The sequence below is a fragment of the Vulpes lagopus genome, chromosome 4, assembly GCF_018345385.1.
Source record: "Vulpes lagopus strain Blue_001 chromosome 4, ASM1834538v1, whole genome shotgun sequence".
Taxonomy (NCBI): Eukaryota; Metazoa; Chordata; class Mammalia; order Carnivora; family Canidae; genus Vulpes; species Vulpes lagopus.
In genome coordinates this window covers 47,682,151-47,699,579 of record NC_054827.1, presented here as the reverse complement: position 1 = coordinate 47,699,579, position 17,429 = coordinate 47,682,151, and the positions used below count along the sequence as shown (strand labels likewise).

Here is a 17,429-nt window from a genome sequence, read left to right as displayed (position 1 = left end):
GATCTCAGGGTCATGAGATCGAGCCGTACATTGGGCTCCATGCTCAGCATGGAATCTACCTCAGATTCTCTCTCCCTCTTCTTCTGCCCCTCCTGCTCATGCGCGTGCATGAGCGCTCTTTCTCTCTCAGATAAATAAATAAATAAGTCTTATTAAAAAAAAAAAAAAAAAAAAAGAGGGGAAAGCTGATGCCCAGATAAGTCAGATGATGTCCCTGTGCATATACAACTCTAGTGGTAGAGCTGAGACTGGAACTCAGCTCAGCTGGCTCCCAGGCTGGGGATTCTTTCTATTAAAGACAGGCCCCCCGGCCCCCCCCCCCCAAAAAAAATACACAAGAGCTAAAAAGCAAAAGGCCATTTCTGGTAAGACAAACAGTTCTCAGATAGTCTTGTTAGTCTATAAAAGAAAATTATCAAACAGCAAGGAAAGGAATTTCCAAATATGAATTCCCTCTACTGAAGTATTCTATTCTTGGTTGAAAAAGATTTCAAGATGCAGTGATTAATGACACGCAAGAATTAATTAGTTAAGCTAACACAACTTACATAACATTATGAAGAGTTAAAATGTTGAAAGTGTACCTAGAAATAAATAAAATAATCAATCTTACTGAGCTCAGATGTATTAACTATAGGTCAGAAACTCCAAAGAGGGAATATAAAAAATAGTGAAAGGGAATAAAGGGGAAAGGAGAAAAAATGAGTGGAAAATATCAGAAAGAGAGACAGAACATGAGAGACTCCTAACTGGAAATGAACAAGGGGTGGTAGAAAGGGAGGTGGGCAGGGAGTGGGGGTGACTGGGTGACAGGCACTGAGGGGGGCACTTGATGGGATGAGCACTGGGTGTTATTCTATATGTTGGCAAATTGAACACCAAAAAAAAATAAATTAAAAAAAAAAAAAAGAAATTCCAAAGAGGCTCATATTTCTGGAATATACTAAACCTTCTAAATAGCATTCAAATATTACTAAGATATCTCCTGGCTAGAGATAAATACAATATTAACTTCTGTGGAGAACAAAAAGAAGGTAATAGCTGCTTCTAGGAAAAATTACATTTGTAGAAAACCTTGAATCAAAGACTAGAACAAGTAATATATTTCATTCACATGTATTGAGTTCATTTTCCCTTTAATCTTAAAAAAAAAAAAAAAAAAAAAAAGCATATCCAAGAAGCAGAAAAGAAAATTTCCTACTGGGTTTCTGAAGAGTGAGATGAAATCAGGTTTGTGTTTCTTCAAAATCATGTCAAGAAGGTGGACAGCTTCGGGTTGTCTTCTCCAAAGAGCATTTCCCACTGTTTGCCAAATGTCTTTATAAGGACCCCACAGACTGGCAGCTTCAAGAAAAAATAAATAAAACCAGCATCAAATAAAACATACATGTGGGAAAATAACATCAGGTTAATGTCTACACATTTCAGTCATGCTCAGCATGGCTACTTTTAAATATGCAGAGTTATACATACAAACCAAACATTAATATAAAAGCATACATATCAGTATCTCAAGAGAATACAATTTAATTTAATTTAATATAACATAAAGTAAATCCTGACTTTAAACTGGATTATCTGCTATGGTTTTGCCACTTTATCAGCTGTGTGACATGGAGCAAGGAAATAACCCCTTTAAACTTCAATTGCTGAATATAAATAATAGAGATATCATCTACATCATAGGGTTGAATAGATTCAATGATATAAACTAGGTAAAACAAACAGTGCCCGGCATATCTTAGGCACTCAATAAACACAAGTGCCTTTCAATCTTCCCTATCATCCAAATAAAAGCAGGAGTAGGGGCAAAAGAGCAGGTTCTGTCAAACTCAGCAGCTGAAAAAGAGCATTTTATTTTGGCTGGGATGGTAGCTTTTTAAAAACAGAAATATGGACTTTTGTAAATATGTATCAAAAGGATCACATTTTGATTCATAAAGGTAATGAGAATAGTAATACTTTCCTTTTGCTATGTGCTACTGAGCATGCTACTGAGCTCTCTACAAATACTATTTTATTTCGGAACACTATGGAGTCAGTACTATCTCTTCTTCCATTTTATACATATGAAAATGAGGCAGAGAGACCGAGAAACTCCCCAAAGGCCAAGGTGCATCATGAACCCAGGCAGTTTGTCCAAAGAGTGTGCCTTAACTGTTAAACTATATTGCCTCCATGCATAATACTTGGAAAATGAGGATGTTGGGGATAAAAAAAAAAAAGAAATAGGTACTTCTGACACATCTGGTAAGTGAAGAACTTAAGGTCACATCTAGACATACGTAGGCAAATTCAACTAAACTCAGCCAAATTCACTTACCTAAAAATGTTTTAAGACCATAAATAAGCAACAGAATATTACAGAGGTTAAGAGGAAACAATCTGATCTTTAGAAACTCACAATCAAGTTTTGGAGACAAAGCATACATAAGTGAAAAACTTCAGTAACAACACAATAAAAGGGAATATGATTGTTGCCACAAAAAATAATGATTTCAAAAGATCAAAATGATCGTCAAGAATTTCTATGGGATGGCTACACCTGTGCAGCAATTTTGGGAAAACCTGGGTGACAAAGAGCAGCCATGGGAAAGTGGGAGCTAAGGCTCAAAGACAGGTGTGAGGGTAGAAGAATTCAAAGAGCCAGAATGAGATTAAAGAGAGGTGACCCATGGTAAGAAATATCTCAATCCAGTATCCACTGATGTGCAAAACTGAAAAGTTGTATATAAAATACTAATATGCTTTCATTATATCAATGCACTCTGAGGCTTTGTAACCCGCCCATTATTTTATCCACTATATTTTAGACCCACTGTTTGAATAACACTCCCTGAAGACCTAAGTTTCTGTTTGCAAACAGATATGGTACCCATATATGTGTTTGTAAAGGCTCTGAAAGGGAAACTAGTCAAAACCAGTCACTCCAGAAACTTGGAACTTATCTAGAGCCTAAACTGTTAAGGGTGATCTGTAAACATGCTTAACTGCTATCTGAGAAAACACAAACCCAAATAAACCTACCAGAGCAGGCAGGACAGTCTCTGTTGAGCAAAGAGTCTACTTGAGATTCTCTCTCTCTCTAAAAAAAAAAAGAGAGATTCTCTTTCTCCTGCTGCCCCTCCCCCCTTCTCACATGCTCTCCCTCTTAAAAAATTTTTTTGAATAAATAAAAAATAAACCTACCAGGGCAGTAAGATGACATGTAATGTAACCTAACTGAATGTGTTAAGTGTTCACTGTCTTATGAACAATGTTGTCAGAAAAAGGCAATACACTGGAAAAAAATTTTTTTAAGGGGGAATGTGCTGGGAGAAAACAGACTAAACTAGACAAACCAGATCATTCACTCGAGTATTTACTGAGAGCTTTCTAGGACTATAGACCAAGCAAGACAAACAGGATCCCAGTCCTCAAGGAACTTAAGAGATTGACACAGAGAAACACATTAAACATAGAATCCAGAAAACAATTACCAACATAATACGAGATGATGGAGAAGTACAGAGTGCTAGGAGAACATATAAAAGGGAGAATCTAGCCTACTCTAAGCTGAGATCAAGGCAGGAAGCCAAAGGTCCATTCCCAAAGGAATGGGAATGAGCAGGTCAAGACCTCATTTAAACAGCAGTCCACTCCCTGCTTTGCTCCCATTCTTGCCAATCTTCTGATTTAAAAAATATAGCTTGTCATAGAAATTTCTAGAGTAAAAATTGTGCTGACAAACCAGCATGAGTACGAGTGCAGATATATTCCCATTAAAGATCGATAAATTAAATACTAGTTTACACAGCTGTCTTTTCTGAGTTACTAGGATCCAAACAACTCTGGATATACTAAGAGCTCAGGTCTGCAAAAATGAGAACCTAAGCCCTAGATCCTATTAACTGCCAGTGACAGGTGCTAGCTAGTTGGATGGTAACTAGCTGACTTTCCTAGAGGTCATTTTGTTGGTCCTCTCAAACTGCAAAGAATAGTCGGTTTGAGTCTGGATTCTAGGCCACGATGGAATTTTTCCTATTAGTAAATAGAAAAGTTTCAAGTAGTAGATGACAAAACGAAATTGGTACTAGAGGGCAATGGTGTGGTTGCTGGACTACACAGAACACATGCAAGCCTAGAACCAAGGATGACAGGGTAGGTAAACTGCTAATCAGGTGATGGAACCTAAAGTAGATGAGGGCAGTAAAACCAAAAGAAAAGGCCTGTTAGTAGAAAAAAGCCAGGACTGGTAACTGATTGGCACAGGGTACAAAAAAAAGGTATCAAGGGGTGCCTGGCTGGTTCAGTCGGTAGAAAATGTGACTCTTTATCTCAGGGTTGTGAGTCTGAGCCACACATTGGGTGTAGAGATTATTTAAAAATAAAATCTTTTACCCCTACGACCCAGCAATTGCACTGTTGGGGATTTACCCCAAAGATTCAGATGCAATGAAACGCCGGGACACCTGCAACCCGATGTTTCTAGCAGCAATGTCCACAATAGCCAAACTGTGGAAGGAGCCTCGGTGTCCAATGAATGGAGAAAGATGTGGTCTCTGTATACAATGGAATATTCCTCAGCCATTAGAAACGACAAATACCCACCATTTGCTTCAACGTGGATGGAACTGGAGGGTATTATGCTGAGTGGAGTAAGTCAATCGGAGAAGGACAAACAGTGTATGTTCTCACTCATTTGGGGAATATAAATAATAGTGAAAGGGAATATAAGGGAAGGGAGAAGAAATGTGTGGGAAATATCAGAAAGGGAGACAGAACATAAAGACTCCTAACTCTGGGAAACGAACTAGGGGTGGTGGAAGGGGAGGAGGGCGGGGGGTGGGGGGGAATGGGTGACGGGCACTGAGGGGGACACTTGACGGGATGAGCACTGGGTGTTTTTCTGTATGTTGGTAAATTGAACACCAAAAAAATTAATTTATTAAAAAATATATAAAAAAATAAAATCTTTTAAAAAGAAAAAAAGAAAGATCAAAAACTTGCAGGCAAATTTGAAACTTGCCTTACCACAGGTATTTTAAAATTCTGACAAAGAACTGACAAAGTAAATTCTCTTCTTTATCAGTAACAATATATTGGGGCGCCTGGGGGGCTCAGTTGGTTAATCGTCTGACTCTTGATTTCAGCTCAGGTCATGATCCCGGGCTTGAGGGACTGAGCCCCAAGTCGTGCTCGGTTGGGATTCTCTCTCTGCCTCTGCCCCTCCCCACCCCCTTACAGGCACACATACTCTCTCTCAAAAATAAATCTCTAAAAAAATAAAAGTAACAATATGCAACAGAATCTCTGAAAAATCAATAAATGTCTTTGTACTGAACATGCTTAGCATTATAAGCTGAGTTCTAGAGAAAAAATTCTATTTTCTCTCCTTTTATGAAGCAGAGAGGCATCACCAACCAGTCAAAAATCTACCTACCACAACCCCCATGTATCCTGGTATCCTTAGTCTATCAATAACATCAACTCATCACAGAAGGTAACTGCAATACAGAGTTTTTTGCTGGTTTGCCTTTGGTTGGCTAATTTTCATAAGTATCATTGTGTGATTATAAATGAAAAAAAGAGGCTATAAATTCTTCAAAATTACTAAATATGTATTTTTAACATAAATGATTCGTTATTTGAGAAATATACTTTCTTTAATGTTTAGGAATACCTCCAGCAAAACGCAGTCATTCACTCATTTATCATGTGCTAGTTAGTACTGGTGAGCTTAGAGTGTTGGGACAAAACACAGTCATCATATAGGCAGAAGTAAGGATAATATCCAACTTGACAAGTGCTTATGAAGGAGAGGTACCCAAGGCAAGAGATTACAGAATCAGAGAGTATGACCTAGTCGAGGAGGTCAGGTTAGGGAAGGATATCTCAAGGAAGTGATTAGGCTGAAATGTGAAGGATCAAGAATGGAGTTAACTGAGGGCTAAGAATTGAAAACATACAACCAGAAGAGAGGACAGCATGTGGGTTCACATGGTAAGAGGTAACACTGCCCTCTCAAGGGACTGAAAAAGCCAAGAGTGCCAGAGTACAAAAATCAAGGGTTTGGTAAGGGAGGCAACTGGCATAGCACGCAGGGCTCCCTAGCCTATATTACGGATTTTGGTCTTTGCCCTAAAAGATTAAAGAAGATAGAGATTTTTTTTAAAAAAGATTTTATTTATTTATCCACGAGAGGGAGAGAGAGAGAGAGAGGCAGAAACACAGGCAGAGAGAGAAGCAGGCTCCAAGCAGGGAGCCCGACGCGGGACTTGATCCTGGGTCTCCAAGATCACACCCTAGGCCAAAGGCAGCGCTAAACCGCTGAGCCACACGGGCTGCCCAGAAGATAGAGATTTTTAAATATCTAAGGTACTTAATAGAAAAACAGGGCAGCCTTGGTGGCTCAGCGGTTTAATGCCACCTTCAGCACAGGGTGTGATCCTGGAGACCCGGGATTGAGTCCCACATCGGGCTCCCTGCATGGAGCCTGCTTCTCCCTCTGCCTGTGTCTCTGCTTCTCTGTGTGTGTCTCTCATGAATAAATAAATAATCTTAAAAAAGAAATAGAAAAATACATTTACTTTATTGAAAGCTAATGTTTAAGAGGACGGGAAGAAACTAGAGTGAGTAGGGGAAGAAGAGGTATGGAAATATTATCAGTAAAAACTGATGAATCTTTTGAAAGGTCTGACTGTGAAGAGGAGCAAGAGGATAGTAACTGGAACAAGGCATGAGATCAAGATCCAAAGGAGAGGTTAGTGGAAAGAAAGGGAGCAAGAAGAGAGGTGAATATCCGAGAGAGAAAAGGTAGTAGGGAGAAGGGCATAAGGGGTGGGATTTAACTCAAAGGAAAACGGATGAAAACGAGTATAGATATAGATCCAGGTTTGTAGGTTTGAGGGTGAAAAAAAAGAGTGCGTGCCTACAGGCTTCTATTTTCTCTGTGACTAGGAGGCTGAGGGATCAGCTGGAAGACAAGATTTGAGGAATGTGGAAAAGTCTGAGATAGTCACTGCTGTGAACAGGACAGGGGTGACCAGATGGCCACAGAAGGCCTGTGTCAATGGCTGCTTACCAACAAGTCTGTATGTCCACTCATCTGGGATGACAACAGGTCACAACACCAATAAATCACGCCGCTGAATCTCAAGCATAGGTCTTAGACCCTACAACCTCTATTTTTTCCCTGTCTACGATAAGATATTTGGCTTTTTTTTTTTTTTTTTTTTTTTGGAAGTAGGAAAAAAGAACTAACAGAATTTGCTATCTTAAACATCTTCAAGTGTAGAGTTGAATGGTAACTAGCTGCCCAGTAGCCAAGGGCATCACACTGTTGTAGTACAAACGTTCAGAATTTTTCATCTTGCACAAAAGAAAGTCTGTAACCCATTAAACAACTCCCCATTTCTCCCTTCCCTCTGGCAGCCAACATTCTGTTTCTAGGAGTCTGACTACATTAGGTATCAAACAGAAGTGGAACCACACAGTATTTATCCTTTTTTGGCTGGCTTACTTCACTTAATACAATGTTCTTAAGGTTTATCTACGTTGTAGCATGTGACAGGATTCCTTTTTTTTTTTAAACAACTTTATTTTTTTTAATTTATTTATGATAGGCACACAGTGAGAGAGAGAGGCAGAGACACAGGCAGAGGGAGAAGCAGGCTCCATGCACCGGGAGCCCGACATGGGATTCGATCCCGGGTCTCCAGGATCGCGCCCTGGGCCAAAGGCAGGCGCTAAACCTCTGCGCCACCCAGGGATCCCCAGGATTCCCTTTTTAAGGACAAACAACATCTCATAGTCCGTATATACTACATTTTGTTTATCCACTCATCCACTTATGGACATTCAGGCTGCTACCCTAGGATGTTTAATTAAATATACATATATTCTCCTGACTCCTGGCTGTGAAAAATGATTCCTTTCCGTGTTGTCGATTACACACTCCTGTCACAAGGCATTATACAATGTATATACTGTTTGCAATTGTTGGTAACTCCTTTTCCTCTTTCCTCCAATGATTTATGTTTAATGACAGTAACTTGGTATGTACTAAAGAATAGTATTTAACCACACGTGTAACATGCAAGCCTTGTTTTTAAGATTATATCTGGGTAGGGAGATTGGGACAGCAGTAGTAAGAGTATAACTTCATGGGCAGCCCGGGTGGCTCAGCGGTTGAGCACCTGCCTTCAGCCCGGGGCCTGATTCTGGAGACCCGGGATCGAGTCCCACGTCCGGCTCCCTGCATGGAGCCTGCTTCTCCCTCTGCCTGTGTCTCTGCCTGTCTCCCTCTCTCTGTTTCTCATGAATAAATAAATAAAAATCTAAAAAAAAAAAAAAAAAAACATAACTTCATGACCCGCATTCATATATATATGAAAATCTGATGTAATTAAATGAATTAGCTTGTGCTTTAAGTAGTTTAAACACCTGAGACTGGCTTACGACCATTATTACCCGTATAACCCTCAGTGATGTTACTTAACTACCCCCAAGTCTTTTTTCACCAGTCTATAGACTGGGGTACTTAATAGCAGCTTCTCCGTAGGTGTGCAAAGGGGATTAGATGAAATCATGCAAGTGCAACAGTCCAATGCCTGGAGACATATCAGAGGCTCGATAAACATAATCTTTTATCATTGTTTAAAACAAAACAAAACAAAAAAAGGTAGGACAGAGTCACTGAAATGGCTAGATTTGCAGAATTCAGATTTCGACGACTTTACAGTAATACCAGTCCTATGGCAAGTAGAACCAAGCACTCCCACCCCTCCCCCTACCCCACCCTCCCCAAAAAAACCAAAACACTGCGGGGGGGGCGGGGGTCAGGAAATATTACTCTTGAGTGATATTCTCTACCAGCATGTACCATAGACACGCTGCTAAAACTGAATCCAAAAAGGTAACTGTATGTCACTGAGCTGGAAACTGCGTTTTGTTTTGCTTGGGGGGGGGGGAAGGGGGGGAGGGGGGGTTGTGTTTTGAAGCCCAGCTCTGCCGCGTGCAGGGCTGAAGGCACCCTCGCCCCGCCCATGAGGCGCCAAGAGTCCGGACGCCGCACACGCACCCACTCCTCCCAAAGCCTCAGGGGGCGGCACCGCCCAAGGCTGAGACACCCCCCTCCCGGCAGGATGCACCCCAAGACTTCCAGGCCCCCTCTCACCACCGTGTCGGATCCGCCTACTCGGAAGTGCGCGTTCTCAGGTCCTCCGGCCTCACTGCGGGGAGATGGGGGGGGGCCCGCTGGACCAAACCCCCCTGCCTCCCTCCAGAAACCCCACCTTGAGGGCTGGGGCGGCAGCGCCGAGGCGCGCCATTCAAACCGGGGAGTGCTGGGACTCTAGGCCCAGAGCTAGGCCAAAGCAAGCACCATACCCACAAGCGAGGGCCTGCATTGCGAGGAACCTCACGGCACCTCGCACTAAAGGACCAACCGTCGTCCTGCCCAGCAATTTCCCCCTTCTGCCGCGGCCGCCCTTACCCGAATTTACCGCCAACAGCGTCGCCATCTTGGAGGCGCCCTAACGGAGCCCTCCTGCCGCACGGAAGCCCCAGGAAAGGGCGAGGCTGCCCGACGCGATGCCTGAGCAGAAAGGTAACACCCTGTCTCGGAGCGGGACTCTCCACACACTCAGAGGCGGAAGAAGCCTTGAAAGGCGGCTGTAGAAGAAGAAGAAGAAGAAAAAAAAAAAAAGCTGCTGTACGTCACAGGCGCCAATTTTCGCCGCGATCGTCTCATTCAAATTAGGCGAGGGCAACCGGTTCGGAGACCCGAGGGCCTCGATGTGACGTCAGTCGTGTAGTGGATTCTGGGCCTTGTAGTTTTTTTCCCCAACGATGAGTGACATCAACAGAAAGATGAGACTGATTATTGAAAATTACGCCTATTAAAGAAAAAAAGAAAATTACGCCTATTTACGATATAAAAGCCGTAAACTCAGGTCATTATCTCCATATCAAGTTACACCTTCCTTGCATTTCTCTCTTTGAGGAGTGGAGTGAGGTATACAAATGTCAAAAAGCTATTTAATCAGTTACAAACTAAGTTTTCATTACATTTCAATATGGCAAGTGTATTGCATCAACATTGTTGCATAGGTTGAAACAAATCTAAGTGAAACAAATCATGACTTTTGTTACCACATTTGTCAAATGTATACAAAAGTAGAATAATGAACGCCCAAAGTTCAATCACGCGGCCAATTCCTTTACTCCACCCCTAACAGGGAAGATTATTTTGAAGACCTTTCCAGACATATCTCATAAATACCAAATATTTTTCTACCTAAGCACCCTCAAGTAGCTGGATCTTTTTCTTTTTTAACATTATTTATTTGAAAGAGTGAAAGAAAATGAGCAGATGGCGGGAGCAGAGGGAGAAGGGGAAGCAGACTCCCCACTGAACAAGGACCAGACCTGGGGCTGGATCTCAGGACCCCAAGATCATGATCCCAGCCAAAGGCATACATACACTTCACTGACGGAGCCACCCTGGGACCCCAAATAACTGCATCTTCTTTTTTTTTAGTTACTGAATTTTAGTTTGCAAATTTTCCAACTAAAATAGTCATTACCATTTATTATCCTATGCCAGATGTTTATTACCAATTTGACATTATAGGATAATGTACTGATTATTATTATATCTCATTTAATCCTCAAAACAACCCTATTAGGAAAATGATGTTAATTATAGCTGATTATCTTAGAGATGTTCCCTCTGCCTTACAATCCCAATTTATCAACTCCTCCAACATTCCACTGAGGTTGGGAGGAGGTAAGGGTTTATATATTTTCTACTTCATAGTTGGAAATCAGAATTACATAATTTAGACACAATCAGAGCAGGCATGTTCATTCTTTTGAACAAATTGTACTGAGGGATACAATGTACATTAGGTGGGAGACGAAGGTCACTGACAATTCTTTTTTGAAAGTCATTGTTACATAGATACAAATGCCAAACTACCATCAAAGTTGTTTTACGGAGTGGAGGGGAAGAGAAAATGAAAAGGCGAAGCGATATTTCCTGAAGTTTAGCATGAAAGAGAGAAAAGTACTGAGCAGAAGTTTGGCAGACAGTGGCATTTAAAGATTTTCTTTCTCAGGACAACTATTACAAGCCCCCTTCCCCCCACCTCCGTAGGCCCACACACTTCCCTCTCAGAACACTGCTTTACTTTCTATGAAGGAATACTTCAATCAACCTCCTGCAACTTCCCCTTACCCACCACCATATTTACAAGGATTCTTTCACAGGTTCCTCAATCCATAGCAATTGAGATATTGACATCATAATTCCCCTAAAACTGTTCTCAATATGGTCACAGATAATCAATTGTCCACCCCATCAGCACTTTTCTGAATTTCCTAGAAAATTCTTTTCCCCCTTGACTGGGGGCGCATCACCCCTGCTGGTTTTCCTCCTACCTTTCTAGTTCTTCTTTTGAAGTTTCCTATATGGACTTCTCTTCCTCTCGCCCATTAAATGTAGCTTTTCCATTGTGTCTCTATTTCTTCATCCTGCCTGCTTTCTCTGGGAAATCCTACTGCTTTGTACTACCACCTGTTTGAAGATGAATCCTGTATCTGAATCTCTAGGCCAGTCCTCTCTCCTGGCAGATTTGCATATCCAGCATGTCTATTCCACATGTCTATTGATTATTACACAGCCAACTCAGAATCAATTAATGAATCAATCCCAAACTTAAATGATCAACAAATTAGGGTCAACAGATTAGGGAGGAAGGGTAATCCTAAAATTACCACTTTCCTCCTAAAATTCTGTCACCTGTATCCACTTGACTGCCAAAGTCAGAAATGTCAGAGTCAGGGATCCCTGGGTGGCTCAGCGGTTTAGCACCACCTTCGGCCCAGGGCGTGATCCAGGAGACCCAGGATCGAGTCCCACATCGGGCTCCCTGCATGCAGCCTGCTTCTCCCTCTGCCTGTGTCTCTCATGAATAAATAAATAAATAAAATATTAAAAAAAAAAAAAAAGAAATGTCAGAGTCATTTCATATGCTTCCTTCAACGGCCAAATCTGACTCATTCTATCTCAAAGATATTTCTAGAACCCTTACCCTTTTTCTTTGCTCTGTTCCCTATGCCCTTGTTCTTTTCGGGTCAAGCTTTTTATAACTTCTATTTTGCCATAGCCTCTCACAGATCTTCCTGATTTCCACCTCATCCTCTTCTCATGGACCCCAAAGTGATTTTCTTATTTCTTTAAGATTTATTCATTTGAGAGACAGAGAGAGACACACACATGCACAATTAGGGGTAGGAGCAAAGGGAGCAAATCAGAAGCAGACTCTCCACTGAGCAGAATCCTATGAAGAGCTCAATCCCACAACCCATGAGATCATAACCTGAGCCGAAATCATGAGCAGAATGCTTAACAACTATGCCACCCAGGCACCCCCCCTCCAATGATTTTCAAATACACAAATTAGAAGGCGTACTTACCCTGAGCAAAATTCATCAAAGCGCCCTTATCCAAAGATATTTGAAAACTTCTTAGCAAGGACCTCATGCAACTTCCTAATCTGGTTGAGCCTCTGTCTTCAATCTCCTCACCCTCACTCTTCCTCAAGTTCTCTTTTTGTTTTGATCTTTCTGAACTATTTTCTATTCCTTCTATCCCCCGTACAACATGCTTCCTTCTACCATGTATGAATGAATGTCTTTGCACCTCTTGTTCCATATGCCTGGAATGCCCTACCCTCCCTTCCCTAGTCTGTTGACCACTCACTAAACCTCCCAAATATAACCCATTTCCAAGTCTGACGGCCTGTGTTAATGCTGACTCTCTGATGATATCTGTGATTACTCAAACCAATTCAGGGGACCAATTCAAGGGTTTCTTTTCCTACATCCCTATTACACTATTAGCCACTCCTATTACAGTCCTATGTGCTGTTATGACTATGTCTCCACTAAAACTGTTAGCTTCTTGTGATAAACTTTTTTAAGATTTTATTTATTCATGAGAGACATAGAGAGAGATGCAGAGACATAAGGCAGAGGGAGAAGCACGTTCCCTGAGGAGAGCCCAACGTGGGACTCGATCCCAAGACTCCAGGATCATGCCCTGGGCTGAAGGCAGGTGCTCAACCACTGAGCCACCCAGGCATCCCTTGTGATAAACTTTTAAAGGCCCCCAATGAATCACACATCCCTGGATTCAAGCTAGTATGTAAGCATCTGCCACACTGAATTTGGGTGGGCCTTATGACTTTCTTGGGCCAAAAAAATGCAGCGGAAGTGATGTTGGGCAAGCTCCAAAGATTTAAGAGGCACTGCCGCTTCCACTTTTCCTCTTTTGGTGCCCTGAACATAACGTAAGGAGACCTGAGCTTGCCTCCTTGAGGATGAAAGATCATGAATAGAGAAGCCTAGCCAGTCTCCAGCTGTTCCTATTATCCCAGCGAGATGCCAGATATGAATAAGGCCATCTTAGATCCTCCAGGCCTAGCTGAGCCACCAGTTGACTATAATTGGGTAAGTGAGCCCAGCCCAGATTTCAAAATTGTGAGCAAGTAAACAGGTATTGTTTTAAGCTACAGTTTTGTGGTTTGTGGTTTGTTATATTCAAAAAAACAACTGATTTGGGACACCTGGGTGGCTGAGTTGGTTAAGCTCAGGTAAGTTGGCTAACTCTTGATTTTGGCTCAGGTAATGATCTCAGGGATTGTGAAATCAAGACCCACGTTGGGCTCCACCCTGGGCATGGAGCTTAAGATTCTCTCTTTCCCTCCCCTCTGCCTCTCCCCCCCAAAACAAACAAACAAACAAACAAACTGATTTAGAGAGAGCAACTATCTCTTCTCATATTTATGCTTCCTGCTCCTGGCTTGCAGGTACATCTCTGGCTTGCAAGTACAATTCAGAAAAAACAGTTTGCAGAACTTGGTGTTTCCATGATCTACTGGAAGAAAGAGAGCACATATAATAGTGGTTAAGAGCACAGACCTTAGAGCCTGGCTTCCTGGACTCAAATTCTTCTTCCTGCACTTAGTGAAGCCCTCCATAGAGAATCAGTTTCCACATCATTAAATGGGGATGATAATATTAGTACCCTCATGGAAGAATTTTTAAGAAGCTTTTTGTAAAGTACTTAGAATGAGCCTGGCACAGTGCTATGTGCGTGTTTGTTGAATAAAAATCAATTATTTCTAAGGCAAAATAAGTTCTAAATGGAGGTATAGTAAATTACTTAAAGCTAGTTTAGGCAGAAGGACACTGCCAGTGCGCCTGGCTGGCTCAATCAGTAGAACATGTGACTCTTGATCTTGGAGTTGTGAGTTTGACCCCCCACATTGGGTGTAGAGATTACTTTAAAAAATCTTTAAACAAAATGGGATCCCTGGGTGGCGCAGCGGTTTGGCGCCTGCCTTTGGCCCAGGGCGCGATCCTGGAGACCCGGGATCGAATCCCACATCGGGCTCCCGGTGCATGGAGCCCGCTTCTCCCTCTGCCTGTGTCTCTGCCTCTCTCTCTCTCTGTGACTATCATAAATAAATTAAAAAATTAAAAAAAAAAAAAACAAAAAAAACAAAAGTAATACAGGGTGCCTGGTGGCTCAATTGGTTAAGCATCTGCCTTCAGCTCAGGTCCTGGGATCCAGCCCTGCATCAGGTTCCCTGCATAGCAGGAAGTCTGCTTCTCTCTATCTACTCCTCCTTCCTCATCCCCTCTCCTCTCTTGTGCTTTCACTCAAATTAATAAATAAAATCTTCCATAAAAAAGTGTACTGTGAATGTGGAAGCATATAGCAGTTAAACAATGTATAGGGTTCTCTGGGGTTAGGGGTAGGACTGTGCCCCAATCAAATAAATCCATTATTTGTAACCTCAATCACGGCTCCAACTATTTGAGCTTGAAATGTATATACAAAGTGCTTAGAGAACTTAAAATAAGGACAGTTATTTCTTATTTGGAGTCTGAGAAATGAAAATTAGGTAAAATTACACAACGGAGGTAGCACCTTTTTTAAAAAAAAATTTTATTTATTTATTCATGAGAGACATGGAGAGGGACTGAGGCAGAAAGGCAGAGGGAGAAGCAGGCTTCATGCAGGAAGCCTGATGTGGGACTTGATCCTGGGACCTCGGGATCACGCCCTGAGCCAAAGGCAGATGCTCAACCGCTGAGCCACCCAGGCTTCCCCGAAGTAGCACTTGAATGGAGAGATGATAGGATTTTACTGAGTCATGAAAGTGTATGGGGACAGGAAATGGGGAATAGAACAGTGAAAAAGTAACAAAGTCCAAAGTTTAGTGTTTATTTTTTTTATTATTTTTTTATTTTTATTTTTTTTAGTTTAGTGTTTAAAGAGCTGCAACAACTTCTCTGGACAAGGCTTAGAAATTCAGATGAGTTTCCAGTTCTGTGATTTTCCACATCCTGCCCAGTGGAGGACCCCAGACATGAGAGATTCATTGCCATGTGTATGTGTTAACCCTAGCCAGTGGCTGGTTCCTAAATGGCAGGTGCAGAACCACTGGCCTTGAAGTACAAGTGGTCTCTGGTGGAATAGGAAACAAATTTGCCCTAGATTTCCCCCTAGAGATGCACAATTGCAATGCATCAAGTAGGTTCTGTAGAAGAGCTTCCCCTTTATAGGCTGCATCATCCCAATAGCCTTGTAATTGGTCTTCCTGCCTCTGATCTCTTATTTCCAACTCAAATTCCACACCATAAGCAGAGGGATCACTTCATCCTGTTTCCAACACCATTCACATCCATGTCACTGGCCAGAGGGGAAGTCCAATTCTTAGAATGGCCTACAAGGCTGTTCATGATCTGGCTCCTACAGGCCTCTTCAATTTAATCTTACATCTACTCACTTATGCTCTTCTTCAGTAACTAGTAAGTAATTACTAAGATATACATTCTTGGGCAGCCCGGGTGGCTCAGCGGTTTAGCGCCGCCTTCAGCCTAGGGCTTGATCCTGGAGACCCGGGATCGAGTCCCACATCGGGCTCCCTGCATGGAGCCTGCTTCTCCCTCTGCCTGTGTCTCTGCCCCTCTCTCTGTGTCTCATGAATAGATAAATAAAATCTTTAAAAAAATGATATACATTCTCAGCTCCTCCAGCTCCCCAATACCCTTTATCAGTGCAGCCCCCTCCAGCTACTATATCACATCTTCCTTCCCTCTGAATCTTTGTTGGCAGTCCCTTCTTAAGCCCATTCATCTGGTTGGTCCTCTCAGGAAAACATCTTCCCCCACCCCACTCTCACCTGAGGCTAGATTAAATGCCCTCCTGTAGGGGTACCCAGGTGGCTCAGTTGGTTAAGCTTAAAGCATAACCTGACTTCGGCTCGGGTCATGATTTCAGGGTCCGGGGGTCAAGCCCTGCGGCAGGCTCCCCACTCAGTAGGGAGTCTACTTGTCTCTCTCCCTCTGCCCCTCGCCCCACTTGTGTACACATGCTCATGCACTTTCTCTCTCAAAATAAAATCTTTAAGAAAAAAATCAAATAAATGCCCTCCTGTATTCTTCTATAATGTATTAGAATTTTCCACAACTTTGTTCCTCTGGACTGAACGCTCCACCCAGAAGAGTAGAGGTACCAACAGGTACCCAATAAAGGTTTGCTGAATGACTAAGGGTGAGGAAAGATCATGCCACTGTCTTCTACCCATTGCCAAACTATTGTGGACTCCTTGAAGACAGCCTCATAAACCACTAACTCTCTTGCAATACTGAATACTCTACGATAAGAAAGCCAGGTCTCTCTTTCCCTGATGTATGGACTACAGCACAGACCTGAGAGGATAAGGTACTCCATATTTCCTTTTATGAAGAACACCAGGGCTCCAGCTAAAGAACTAATTAGCTCTGGTTTTCATATCAGTATGTGTTGGAACTTGGTCCCAACAGAAGGTGCATGACACAGAACTGGAACATGAGTAGTAGTGTAAAAGCACTGAGTGAATTTTTTTTAAAAAAGATTTTATTTATTTATTCATGAGAGACACAGAGAGAGGCAGAGGGAGAAGCAGGCTCCCTTGTAGGGACCCTGGGATCATGACCCAAGTCCAAGGCAGATGCTCAACCACTGAGCCTCCCAGGTGTCCCTGGGTGAATTTTTTTAACCTGCTCAGGAGTCTGGATTGTACCCTGGGAATTAGCAGGGCGAGTGTGAAGTGACTGAGGAAAGCAGAAATCTGACACGGCATTCATCCCATCAGAAGAACACTCCAAGAGAAACTATGTACAAGGAACAAGAAACCATTAATTGAAATAAACTGCACTATTCAGGATGTGATGTAAACGCAGAAACAAAGGACAATAGGAAATATTCTCTAGTGCAGACAAACTAAATAAATTAGAGAAAAGAGACTTTGAGAAAGATTCCAGATTGACACAAAGATGTTGTGTGGGTCATTTCTCTGCTTCAATTCGGCTTAGGGACTTTCTTCAGT

The 17,429-nt window shown here is 42.2% G+C and overlaps 1 protein-coding gene across 1 annotated transcript in view; it reads right to left on the bottom strand.

The window, feature by feature from the left end:
- NUP205 (nucleoporin 205) overlaps nt 1-9,649 on the bottom strand; it is an 80,195-nt gene extending 70,546 nt beyond the window's left edge. Inside the window, exons 1-2 of the mRNA XM_041753910.1 lie at nt 9,476-9,649; nt 1,202-1,344 (exon numbers count right to left, since the gene is read on the bottom strand). Coding sequence (XP_041609844.1) covers nt 1,202-1,344; nt 9,476-9,503 — 171 coding nt within the window. The 5' untranslated portion in view covers nt 9,504-9,649. The remainder of the gene's footprint in view (nt 1-1,201; nt 1,345-9,475) is intronic.
- Nucleotides 9,650-17,429: the final 7,780 nt, after the last annotated feature.